The sequence below is a fragment of the Capricornis sumatraensis genome, chromosome 19 (assembly GCF_032405125.1).
Source record: "Capricornis sumatraensis isolate serow.1 chromosome 19, serow.2, whole genome shotgun sequence".
Taxonomy (NCBI): domain Eukaryota; kingdom Metazoa; phylum Chordata; class Mammalia; order Artiodactyla; family Bovidae; genus Capricornis; species Capricornis sumatraensis.
In genome coordinates, this window is record NC_091087.1 from 34,156,205 (window position 1) to 34,169,658 (window position 13,454).

The window sequence follows — 13,454 nt, forward strand, 5'->3', positions numbered from 1 at the left end:
GATCCGGGATCTGATCTGTAGTTAGGTAAGTGGGTCCCACATGCCACACCTAAGAGTTCACATGCCGAAACTAAAAGGGAAAAATGACCTCATATGCTGCAACTAACACCCGAAGCAATAAATAAATAATTTTTTTTAAAAAAAAGAAACATCAACCCTAGGACTTCTTAGCAAAATTACTGAATATTATCAATAGGAATGAGGCAGGATCTCCAGTATTTAATAGAAAGAACAGTCACTTTCAAGAGAAAAGATAACCCTGGCCTCAGAACACTCCAGTGGAGCCATGCACGTTACACACCTTGTCATCATGCAAATAACCCTCTTAAAGAAGAATCCAGAGACAGAAGGAAGTCAGAGAATTCCCCCAGCTTGATGAGAAGTTAACACACACTGAAAGTGTGAAAGTGTTAGTCGCTCCATCGTGTCCCACTCTTTGTGAGACCATGGACTGTAGGCTGCCAGGTTCCTCTCTCCATGGGATTCTCCAGGCAGGAACATTGGAGTGGTTTGCCATTTTCTTCTCCAGGGGATCTTCCTGACCGGGGGATCAAACCTGGGTCTCCTGCACTGCAGGCAGATTCTTTACCATCTTAGCCACCAGGGAAGAGGTTTAACAAGGTAAAGGAAACCACCAGAAGTATAAAAACTACAGTCTGATCATCAGAACCGAGGGAGGTAGAAGGAGGCCTATTAAGTTTCCATGTTTCATAGTTGACAGTCAGAGAGGCCATGTGATGGTATTAAAGCAAGAGACACGACAGCATGTTATTGTTCTGTTGCTCAGTCACATCTGGCTCTTTGTGACTCCATGGACTGCAGCACGCCAGGCTTCTGTCCTTCATTATCTCCAGGAGCTTGCTCAGACTCGTGTCCACTGAGCCAGAGATGCCATCCAACCATCTCATCCTCTGTCATCCCCTTCTCCTCCTGCCTCAATCTTCCCCAGCCTCAGGGTCTTTCCAATGAGTTGGCTCTTCACATCAGGTGGCCAAAGTATTGGAACTTCTGTTTCAGCATCAGTCCTTCCAATGAATATTCAGGGTGAAAACAAACATGCAGGAGTAAAAATGAGTTTATATATGTGCATGTGTATATGAATCATATATAATCCCACTCCCCACCTTAAATATGGCACTTCTCTTGTTCATGAATCTGCATGGCTTTTCTGGGAAGCTCCTCTCTGCTTCCTGCATCCCTGTGATGTCCTGAGGGCTGGGGCTATCTGAAGACTCACTTGCTCACTTGTGTGCACCTGGGCTATGAAGGCCCCAGGTGGGGCTGGACCAAGTGGGGCTCTCTGGGCATCTCTATCTCTGCGTGGCCTTTGCACATGGCCTCTCCAGTCTGGTGGCTTCAGGGGACCCAATGAAGATGTGGTTTCCAGTTTCTTAAAAAAAAAGTTTGTTTATATTTTTGGTTGTATGTGCTGGATCCTTGTTGCTGCTCGGGCTTTTCTCTGCTGCTGCTGATGCTGCTAAGTCGCTTCAGTCGTGTCCGACTCTGTGCGATCCCATAGACGGCAGCCCACCAGGCTCCTCCGTCCCTGGGATTCTGCAGGCAAGAACACTGGAGTGGGTTGCCACGGGCTGTTCTCTAGTTGCCACAAATGCGGACTCCTCTTGAGTTGCAGTGCACGGGCTTCTCATTGCAGTGGCTTCTCTTGTTGGGGAGCACGGGCTGTAGGCACATGGGCTTCAACAGTTGCACCACATGGGCTCAACAGTTGTGGCACCTGAGCTTAGGGCTTCGTGCCTCTGAGACATCTGGGATCTTCCCAGACCAGGGATCCAACCCACATCCGCTGCACTGGCAAGCGGATTTTCTGTTTTAACCACTGAGCCACCAGGGAAACCCTGGTTTTCACATCTTAATGGCAAGTATAATGGTCAGTGCTGCTTGGGTTTTGAGGTCTATTGCCAGCAAAGGTTAAGTTAACAATACCACTTTGGAGGGCCACTTCACCAATAACATACCAGAAGGTGAAAATTCGGTTGTTCCAGCAATTCCACTGCTAGGAGTCTGCCCCTCAGATTTAAGCACAAGTTTACCAAAGTATGTGGTAACATTTATTAAAATGTTCATGGCAGCATTTTTGTACAAACTAGTGAGACCCTGAAAACTCAGCGATCATTAGCAGGGGCTGTGCATGTAAATCGTAGGTCACACCTCACCACCACCCAGCTCACTGTACCACCTTTGACCTAGGCCTAAACCACTGAAATACCCTCCCAAACTGCCTCTCACCCCTATTCCTGTTGGCTTCCAATCAGTCCACCACTGCAAACCGGATGACCCCTCAATCTACCCCACCACAGCTAAAATCCTTTAGGCCTCTCCAATCTCCAGCAGACCCTGCACACCCCACACTCTTGCTCCAGGCTTCACCCTCATTACTGGGGTATGCATGGTCTGGGGCTTCCCAGGGAGGGGGTGGGGGGCAGGCTAGCCAGGGTGACAAGCTTTATTGCCTGAAGTAGTCCCATACCGTACCAACCACCTTGCAGAGGTAGATTTCCTTTTTTGAAAGTATTTCCTCAGTTGCTCCACATCTTAGCCATGGCATGTGGGATCTGGTTCCCTGATCAGGGATGGAACCCAGACCCCGTGCATTGGGAGTGCATGGGTCTTAGCCACTGGACCCCTGGGGAAGTCCCCAGAGGCAGATTCTCTAAGTGCATGGACCCCTCCTGCATAGGAATTTTCTAAATAAATCTTTGGTCATAATTCTCATTCATAAAGGTGTATTGTTTCTGAGAGATCCCACAAACTTGCCTAAGCTCAGAGCCCCCACAAACCTTCATCACTCACCGTCCAGCCTGGCCCTGTGCTGCGCCCCAGACTCTCCATCAGCCTTCCTGCTGTCCTTCCTGTCACTTCTAGCCACAGGGCCTTTGCATGGACTGTTTCCTCTGCCTGGTTACTCCCTCCTCCTGCCTGAGGTCCTCTCTGACTATCCCCAGATCCCTCCACGTCTTGGCACTGTTGATCCTTCCTGTTTCTAACAATTGCCGTGTCACTGTGTACAGGATTACCATTTGTCTTTCCCACCAAATCACTGTTTCACGGAAGCAGGGGCTGCGGGCACACTGTCCCTGGCACTCAGTGGAGCCCAGCACATAACAGACGCTTCTTTAGTACAGGCTGATGTGGCTGCATGTCCCATGGGAAGCAGAGACGGACAGGCACGTTGTGACAGTTCAAAGGGAACATGAGTTGGGTTGGGTGAAGGAACGCCCTTCTGTTTAAAAAAGATATACATTGGATCAGGACAGTGGCCCAGGCCACTACAGGCACAGATGGCAGAAACCTAACAAGAGGCCCAAGTGAAAACTGAAAACACCTGTGGCAGGGCTGGCAAATTCAGGCAGGGCTCGATGCAGGCGTTCAGCTGACCCCACCAGGACTCCGCTCTTTCCCTGCTTCTCCCCACTGCTTGCTTCATCCTCCAGCCTGAGACAGTTCTCCCCTAGAGAGGGACAAGGTGGCAATAGCAGCTCCAGCCTCACTCCCCTGGGTGCAAGTTGTGCAAGAAACAGAAAACACCTCTTCCCAGGGGGTGTGTGTGTTAGTCACTCAATCGTGTCCCCACCCTTTGAGATTCCATAGACTGTGGCCCACCAGGCTCCTCTGTCCATGGGATTCTCCAGGCAAGAACACTGGAGCGGGTTGCCACTGCCTTCTCCAGGGGATCTTCCTGACCCAAGGACTGAACTCAGGTCTTCTGCATCACAGATTCTTTTAACGTCTGAGTCACCAGGGATTCCTGAAGTGGCTCATGCAAACTCACCCTAGGATTAATTCCACCATGGAGTGGGGGGCCCACAGGGCAAACATCCACCCCCCCGCCCCACCAACTCAGCACAGAACAGAAAATGAAGAGTGCATGGATCATTACACGGAAATTAGAAAATAAGTTACCAAAATAAGGGGACCTAGGTACCATGAGGCCAAAACAAACACATATCATCCTACAGATCACTATAAACCAGTCAGTGTGTTTGTTTTTTTTTTTCATGAAAACAAACTAACAGTAGTTTCCACGGGTCAAGGCAGTGGCAGCGGGGGGAAGGGGGAGACGTTTCACTCTACCATTCTTTAATGATGATGTTTTCTAAACTTTTCTGAATTTGCTAAAATGACGATGGAAGCCTTTCTTTTAACAAATCATTTTAGTTCTTAGAAATGACAGCTGGATATAAATTCTGTAACTCTCACTCAGAGCAGGCTGTGATACAGGAACAGCAATGTCAGACAGTAACAGGTAGCACATCGTATTAGTACCATACAAAATCACCACAAGTTCAGGCACTTTATCAAAGGAACGTGTTTAGAAGCTTGGCCGATGCCCAATTCACACCCTGGAAAATCGTCACGTTAGATGGAGCACATGACTCGTGACACCGGCACGACTGTCCTAAGTAAGGTCCTGTCTGGCCAGAATCCCTGGATTCACAGACCACACAAAATCTGACTGACATCAAGAGTTCTCCGTAACTGATGAGAAGGGTTTAAATCCAATAAATTTCAAGTGATTACTTGGGATTTTCAAGCTGCATGATTTTCTGTTCTGTGTCTTCTGCAGAGATTCAGGATTCACGTGTCCTGGCGTCCTGACTGTGTTATGTAGGTGTGGAGCACTGAGTGGTGCTCCTGTGGCCTGTTTTTAATTTCACAGTAATGGACATGGTGTCTGCAAGAGCCTGATTCAATGCATTTGAGAGTCTTAAGTTCGTCTGATGAGAACCTGGTATCCTTTTGTTTAAGAGAAACAATACAGACGGCTGCAGGTCAGGCCAAGGGTGCGGTGCCACAGTCCAGCCAGAGACGCCTCCACATTTCAGTGGGAAAAAGCCACACCTGCAGGTTTCCACTGAAAGTGATTTTATGCTAAACGTGAATCTGTCAGTGTTCCATGTTAATTACAAAACCTCTGTCCTCTTTGCTTGAAGCCTTTTAAACAGTAATTCTTTTGCTGACCAGAAACTGGCCACATGGCAGACCTTTCTCAGCAGAGATGGGAAGCCTGTGAGTGTGTGGTCGCCCATGCCCTCCTCCTCTGCACAGCGAGGCCACCCCGTCACAGCTCTTCCCTCTTACTCCCAGCCCGATTGTCTTCCTTTGAAGCCTGGGGTTTCGGGTCTCTCTCCTTCTTTTTCTTGCCCTTCTCTTGCTTGGTTTGATTCTTCTCTTTGCTTCCTCCCCCTTTGCCGGGGTACACCTGGCCCTCCAGGGTCACGTCGGCACACCTGTCCTGACTGACCAGGAAGTCCTTGATCTCCCATGCATAGCCCCCATCACGCAGCATGAAGATGGCACGGTCTGACCCCACGATGAACCTGGACAGACAGAGGGGACCACGGTCAGCACACAGTTGGTGCAGGGCTAACAGCTCAAAACAGGCCTGCGGCACTTAACTAAGAAAAAAGAATCCTCTTAAGTTCTACATGAACACAGTACAAAGTGTCCTATTTCCCCAGGCCTAGAAGCTGTTGACATTCACTGTTGGAAAGTACTAGCTGGCTAAACTATTTAACAACTTGGCTCAGATCAAAAGAGAAAGAGGACCTGGGTTGTGTGTGTGGTGCAGGGGCTGCTCATGGGAAGGGAGGTGACAGAAGGGAGCCTTGGGAGGCCGCAGATGGGCGGGGCTCGGGGCCTCTCCCAGGGAATTGAGGGGAGGCTGATGTTTGGGTCTGTTTTACAGTCTTAAGTGCCCAGTTAAGGTTTCATGTGACAAAAGGCTTCTGCTGTCAGAGACTGACAAACACAAGTTTGGATTGGGTCACAAGAGGCCCACAAAGGGCTCAGGAGGATGCTCAGTGACTGGACAGAACTCAACCCTGGAGGTTAATCGCTAGCAGCCAAGCATGTCCACGCTCTGCAGGTCCCAAGGAGCAGAGAGGAACAGAACAGAGTCCGGGCGTGTGTAAAGCAACCCCCCACCCCACCCCTGCCTCCATGCATCAGTGAGAGCTCTGGGCCCATCACCGCCACAGCACTCACTCATTCCCACAAGTGTCTACTTATGCTCACAAAAGCACTCTGCCACCCTAGACACTCTGAGTATTCCTTTTGATTCCTTTTGTACTTCCTGAACTAAAATATTGGAAGACGCTACATTTTAGAAACCGTTATTGACAAAGACAAAGGAAATTCCTCAAAACTGCATCTCAGGATCATATTGACCCGTGATGACCAGACTCCTTCACTTTAAAGCAAGAGAGTCTGGTCCAAGCTTCTGTGTGAACACAGCTACACAGAAGAGCTTCTCCTGTGGGCAGGGACTTCTACAGGAAGAGGCACACCGTCAAACGTCAACTAATTTTCCACCCCCCACAGAGGCTAAGCTATATAGCTTCTTACTCAGATAACAGAGAAGTTCAAGATACATAGATAAATGGCTTTTGGATCAAATGAGATATGAAAACAAACAAATAAATTTACTGGCTTTGACCAAACCTGAGTGGTCTTCTTCAAAGAAAAATACATAAACTAGGTAAATAAATGTAAAAGCAGACAGACTAGACAGGAAAGGTCCAGGGCCCTGCTAAGTGTTGCCAGGAATGGCACCCATTAAACCAACAGAGATAAAGCCCAGCACAGCCCATGTTTCTCAGGAAGGCTGTAGTTTTACCTCTGGACATCATAGTTGGCGTTGAAAAGGCTGCCCTGCCACAGGCTGGTGATCTCCTCCGTCTCCTTCTCGGTGGGGTTTCCTGACACGGTGACAAACATCATGAGCGTCTTGCCCTTCTTCGTCATCTTCAGTATGCTCTCGGGCTTGCCCGGGTCTATCTGCGAGAAGTCTATCGGTGCGGAGGGTCTTTTGTGCTCTGGGAGGTCTCCTTCTTCTATGTCGTCGTCTTTCTGTAAGGATGGGGGGTGGGGGAGGGAAGCGTCACACAGAGTGTGCACTGCAGTCGGCAAAGGCAAGGATGTCCCCATGTGAGGTCAGGTGCAGGTTTCTGATCTAAATCACAGCAGAAGGGCTTCTCTGGTGGCCCAGTGGCTAACAATCTGCCTGCCAACGGAGCAGACATGGGTTTGATCCCTGGGCCAGGAAGATCCCACATGCCACTGAGCAACTGAACCACGACCTGTGAACTCTGGGCTTGAGAAGGGAATACCTACTGATGCGCTGAGGATAATGAGAGCGGGGTCCTTCCCTTTGGGTGGGGAGTTATAAATACAAAAGTAGAAGAATGCACCCATGGTGCTGGGCTGGAATTGGAGGCAGCAGAAGGAGCCTATGATTTTTTGATAGACAAGATAAAAATATTTAAAAGAACTAGTGTTCCACGGGGGAAAAGCTAATTCTGGCAAAGGAAACAGAAAATTAGTCTGGAACATCTTCTTGTATTAGAAAGTAAGAAAGTGCTCGGGGAGTTATGGGGGGATGTGTCAGGATGACACAGAAGCCAGCATGAAGCAGAGCTTGTGGGCCTAACTGGGAATAATCTGAAAATCAAAATAATGACAGAATGGTTTAGAACTTCCCAAACAAAGTAAGACCTACTGGATCCAGGCCCACAGAAACAAACAAGACAATTAATTACTAAGGGCAGAATGCCAACTAAATAAATGTAAGACAAATGAATTAAAAATACACAAGAGAACCAGTTGTTCCTTGGAGAAAAGACTAATTCCAGCAAGGAAAAGAAACCAGTGCTGCTCGATGTTATCATATGTATGATCCTTGACAACGTCACAGAAAGTGAAGGAGACCACATATACACTGCAGGAGTCTATTTATACCAAACACCCAGAGCAGACAAAGCTATAGGCAGAAAGCAGATGAGAGGTTGCCTGGGGCTGGCTGGAGGGCGGGGAGGAACGCGGGGAGGGGTGACTGAGACCACAGTTTCTTTCTGGGGGTGAAGCAAATGTTCTCAAATTGACTGTGGTGCTGGCTGCACAACTCTCTGAACAGTCCAGAAACCACTGAAATGTACACTTTAAATGAGTGAACTATAAGGCATGTAAATTATATCACAATAAAGCTATTACTTAAAACAACAACAACAACAAAACAACCTAAAATGAAACAAAAAGCCCCTATGTAGCACCACGTGGGCCTCTTGACAAATCACTGAAGGGCTGAGGCTTAAGACACCAACAATAATGTCCTGTATTAAACATATTTTTAATAAGAGAACAACATAATTCTAAAGCCATCTCTGAAGGGGATCCATATTTGATCTGGCTTCAGCTCCCTAACTCACTTGCATGGCCTTGGACCAGACTTCATAAACCTCTAGGCCTGTCTCGGCTATAAAACGAACAGCAGAACTGGGTGATCCCCACAGCCCTAGCAGTGTGGGGCCAACCTTTTCCTCAACTCTGCCACCCTCTCAACTGACCCATTTCTTCCTCATCTGGCTCTGGAAGAGCTGCTGGCGACCTGCAGGAAAGCAAATGAGCTGCACTGTCACGTGGGCCTGGGTGTGGCCTTAGTGGAAAATCATTTCCCCCACCTATAATGGGGAGGGAGGTGATCACAGGATCTCCCCGCTAAGCTGTCTGGGAATTTAATGACATAAAAGGCAAGCAGCACATACTTAATACATGGTGCTGTTACCACTTGTTCAGTCACTATGTCATGTCAGACTCTTTGTGACCTCACGGACCGCAGCATGCCAGGCTTCCCTGTCCTTCACCATCTCCTGGAGTTTGCTGAGACTCATGGCCCTCTGTAATCCAGCTTCCAAACAACTACTGAAATCACCCTCTTAAAGTACACAGGAACTCCTGGTGGCCAAACTCACAGGCTGTTTCTGACTGTATTCTATTCTATTTCTCCATAATACCTATTTATGGTCTCCTTAAAATATGTCAAGACTTCTAGTTGGGTCAACAACCTAGAATATTTTTATTTTTCAAGCTGATTCTACTAACAGTCATGGCATTAACTCCATAGGTTACAAGGACCATTTCTTTTTCATGAAAATATAATTAATCAGAAGTCTAGCGCACACAGCAAGAGTAAGGATCTTTTCAAGGACCTTTAATTTCTATTTTAGATGTCTGACTGTGAGTTTCAGTTACAAAAAGAAAAGAAGAAAAAACACAGTACCATAGATATAAAAGAAAAGATAGCAGCAGAGAATGAGATGGTTAGATAACATCACAGACTGAATGGACATGAGTGTGAACAAACTCCAAGAGATAGTATGGACTTCCCTGGTGTCTCAGATGGTAAAGAATCTGCCTGCAATTCAGGAGACCCAGGTTCAATCCCTGGGTCAGGAAGATCCCCTGGAGAAGGGAATGGCTACCCATTCTAGTATTCTTGCCTGGAGAATTCCATGGACAAAGGAGCCTGGTGGGCTACAGACAGGATGAGTCGGGCTGGATGGCATCATCAACTCAATGGACGTGAATCTGAGCAAACTCCGAGAGATAGTGAAGGAAAGCAGAGCCTGGGAGGCCATAGTCCACAGAGTCACAAGGAGCCGGGCCCGACAGAAAAACCCCCACCTTAGATGTAGGTGCAACTGTCCAGGTCTGCTCTTAGCTGTACTGCTTCCCTGAGTAATCTTACCTGTTCCAGCGCTTCCTTTAAATTGAAAGCAATCACACCTTCACCCCCAGGCAGGGCTGGGGGTGCAGAATGTGACCAAGTGGCCTTTCCCACACTCTATGCAGCCCTGCCTCCAAGCCAGTCTTGCATTTTTGACTGGCTTCACCACTTCTCCAATGCTGTTTGTCAAATTTCATAGCTACAGAGCTGAACTCCCTTATTCCGTAAATGCTTTTCTTCCTCCCAGGTCCTTCCTTGATAATAAGACCAGCTACCATCTCCTGAGCAGCTACTATGTCACAGGCATTGTTCATTTAGTATATCCCACCTCAGGACAGGGCTTCCCTGATAGCTGAGCTAGTGAAGAATCCGCCTACCATGAAGGAGTCCCTGGTTCAATTCCTGGGTTGGGAAGATCTGCTGGAGAAGGGATAGGCTTCCCACTCCAGTATTCTTGGGCTTCCCTGGTGGCTCAGACGGTAAAGAATCTGCCTGCAATGTGAGAGACCTGGGTTCAATCCTTGGGTTGGGAAGATCCTCTGGAGAAGGGAATGGCTACCCACTCCAGTATTTCTGGCCTGGAGAATCCCATGGACTGTATAGCCCACGGGGTCGCAAAGAGTTGGACAGGACAGCGACTTTCACTCAGGACAACCCTGTAGGATGCACACTGAACTGAGCTGTGGATGAGGCCCAGAGAAGGCGAATAATTGACTCAAGGTCACAGGCTTGACAGGGTGACACTGAAGTACAAACTCACTTGTCTGGCTCTGCTCCTATCTTCCTACCTACCCCTTCCCTGGCACCTGGTTACAGTAACGTAAGAATCACCTTCGGTTTTTCTACACCAAATGGGACTCATTACCACAGTGGAAGGAGCTCCACCGTTCCTGCCCCTCCCCGCAACTCCCCTACACACACCTGAGGCAGGCCTCTCCCTGCAGCGATGACTTTCACATTGGCAGAGGGTGGGGGAAGACCTTAGGGACCCCCACCAGGGGAGGAGGTTACCACTTCCTTCAAAAAAGCACCCTTAGATTTTCCAGTGGCACAGTGGGTAAGAATCTGCCTGCCAAACCAGGCGACACGAGTTCCATCCCTGGTCCAGAAAGAGCAACTAGGCCCATGCGTCACAACTACTGAAGCCCATCTGCCTAGTGCCCCCGAGCTCTGCAACAAGAGTAGCCACCACAATGAGAAGCCCATATACTGCACCTAGAGAGTAGCCCCTGCTCACCACAACTAGAGAAAAGCCTGTGTACAGTGACGAAGACCCAGCACAGCCAAAAATAAAATATTTTTTTAAAATGAGATTAAAAATAAAAAAGCACCCAGAGATGGATCTGCTCTCCCACAGAGAGACTGCAATTGCTGGGGCAGGGCTTTCACACTTGCAGTGTCTGCAAAGGGGAGCTCAATTCACCTAAAAGGAACCCTGCAAAGTGGGATGCTATCTAACTTTAAAGATAAGGAAAATGAGGATCACAAAGCTACCAAGGTCAATACATCAGATGGTACTAAAACTCACGTCTGAAAGTCTCTATTTAATACATACACCACGTGCACGCATGCTCAGTCACCAAGTTGTGTCCAACTCTTTTACAATCCCATGGACTGTTGTTGCTTGCCAGGATTCTCTGTCCAGAGGGTTTCCCAGGCAAGTATACTGGAGTGGGTTGCCAATTCCTCTTCCAGGCAATCTTACTGGACCAGGGATAGAACTTTCATCTCCTGCACTGGCGGGCGGATTCTTTACCACTGAGCCACCTGGGAAGCCCACATAAACACAAGGGAAACCACAATATAATAAAACGCAGTGGAAGAAATCATGTAGTAAAATCTCATTCTGCACATAAGGAACCTGAGGTCTAGGGTGGAAACATGACTCACTCACGGTCACACATGCAGTGGAATCCAAGTTTCTGACATTACTTCACCAGCAGTGCAAATGAACCAGGAAAACACAACCACCTTTGGATGGGCAAGAGGCAGCAACCATGGTTTTGGTTAGTGAACTTCACCTAAAAAGGTTAATACCCTCTCCCTGCCATTACACATTCCAGCCCATTCAAGTAACCAGAAAATTGACTCGCACAATACCAAGTCATTGCTCCCTTGAACGAAAAATGTGAGTTCCACGACAAAAAAACCACTACCCTTTAATAAGGCCTCCTACCCAGTCCAAAAAATTAAAGGCACGCACAAAACTTACAAAAACTTTCAGCAGGGACATATACCAAAATGAGAACTGAATCCTTACTTAAAACGCGGGAGAACGACGAAAGCTGAAACTGCGCTCTTGGAAGATAATCCTCTCCTCATCCCACACCCACCCAAGCACCCCGTTCTCAGGAGTGGGATGGAAAAGGTCTCCCCCCGCCGTTCATTAGAAGGGCTCGCTGACCACGGGGAGCAACGCGGAGGCGACCAGGGCACTGATGACAAATAGGGCTGAAGAGTGAGAGGCTGACTCGTGACTGGAGTGGGCCGAGGAACGGTGAAAAGAGGACATTGGGATGAACGGCTTGGGGCGGGGGTCGGCACACTGATGGGGAAGTGGTCAGAGGAGGCACTGAGGGTCAGCGGTAGCTGGAGTGGGTCATAAGGGCCATTGGCATGAGGACAGAGGAGGTTAAGGGGTCGAAAGACACCAAGACGGAGGTGTAAAGGGTCCCAAGACAGAGGAGGTAAGAGGTCACTAGGAAGGGACCCGGGACAGAAGAGCCGGGAGGGTGTGCGCGCGCTGCGGACCTCCCACTGTTCCAGAAGACGGGCCATGTCGGCGTCATTGTAGTCGCGAATATCCTTCTTCTTCTTCCGGGGAGGTGGGGTGGCCTCGCCGGGTGTCTCGGCCGGGCCCTCGGCGGCGAAGGCCCTCGGCGGCAGCAGCAGGAGCAGCATCAGATCACAGGCACAGAGAAAAACCACGGCGGCGCGCGCCCAGCCGGAGGCCGCCATCTTCGCCGCACAGCGTCGCGCAGCCGCGTGGACCAGACTTGCGCGAGCCTGGCCCCACCCCAGGGCGCCTCTTTCCTGGGCCCGCCCCTTGCCGGTGCCTGAGCGGGACACGCCTTCAGCCCCGCCTCCATGGGCTCAAGGCCACCCCCCCTTGGCCCCGCCTCCCAGGCTTCGGTAACCTACCAGGCTCCGCCCCGTCCTATTTCTTCGGGCCCACCTCCGGAAGCCCCGCCTCCTCCGCCATTTTGGCTCCGCCCCGCAGCCTCCTCCCGTTGGTCCCAGCATAGGCTCTCTGCCCAGTGTGGTGTTTGCCTTCATTTTCTGCCAGCGGTCGACCTTTTTCTGTCTTAACGAGTAAGTCAGGTCCAAAAGTTCCTTCAGAGCCTCTAGGAATCTTCCAACAGCGCCTCACGAGGCCTCAGGTTTTCGCCTGTGAAATGAAGTGGAGCTGGAAGTTCTGGGAGCTCATTTGCTCCAAGAAAGCCCGTTTAACGAAGTCACACGCTTCCTCTGAGTCTCCTACAATTTCCTTTAAAAACGCCAGTGGCAGGTTACGCAGCTTTCTCAGAAGAACACAAACAGATTGGGCCCAGTGATTTGCTGCTCAGTAGAAAGAATTCAGTCCGTCTCTCAATATTACTGTGATCCCTTGAAACTGAAAAAGGTTTTTTTTTTTAAAAAAAAAAAATCATTACTTTTCTTCTGTAAAACAACTTCAGTATTTCTTCTGATTTTAACCTCATATTGTCGGCTCTGTCTATTCCTTTTGAAGGTTGAATTATTCTGTTTGTTTCTTGCTTTAAAAGTTTCAGGCCAGAAATACTTTAAAATTCCACGGATTTTAAATAGTTGATCTGCTGGCTTAATTTTTTAATTGGATGAGAAAGACACGAATCCGTTACTGTAGCTGTAAAATATTCGACCATTGTACAAACAGTGTACACCACACCAGCCACAATTCTGTCCCACACAA

At 48.8% G+C, this 13,454-nt stretch overlaps 1 protein-coding gene across 1 annotated transcript; it reads right to left on the reverse strand.

The window, feature by feature from the left end:
- Positions 1–2,196: 2,196 nt before the first annotated feature.
- Positions 2,197–12,517, reverse strand: MESD (mesoderm development LRP chaperone). The gene is made up of 3 exons (XM_068991083.1): positions 12,275–12,517; positions 6,638–6,870; positions 2,197–5,339 (listed from the first exon to the last, which is right to left on the reverse strand). Exons 1-3 carry the CDS (start codon positions 12,479–12,481, stop codon positions 5,081–5,083), a joined length of 699 nt encoding a protein of 232 aa, XP_068847184.1. The 5' UTR covers positions 12,482–12,517; the 3' UTR covers positions 2,197–5,080.
- Positions 12,518–13,454: the final 937 nt, after the last annotated feature.

What these genes read in the sequence shown, in the direction of transcription:
- MESD (XM_068991083.1), bottom strand. Translation starts at nt 12,481, where the DNA reads ATGGCGGCCTCCGGCTGGGCGCGCGCCGCCGTGGTTTTTCTCTGTGCC. An exon ending in GTCTTCTGGAACAGTGGGAG is followed by an intron (nt 6,871 to 12,274) that starts GTCCGCAGCGCG and finishes CCATCCTTACAG; the next exon opens with AAAGACGACGACATAGAAGA. An exon ending in GCCAACTATGATGTCCAGAG is followed by an intron (nt 5,340 to 6,637) that starts GTAAAACTACAG and finishes CTGTCTGTCCAG; the next exon opens with GTTCATCGTGGGGTCAGACC.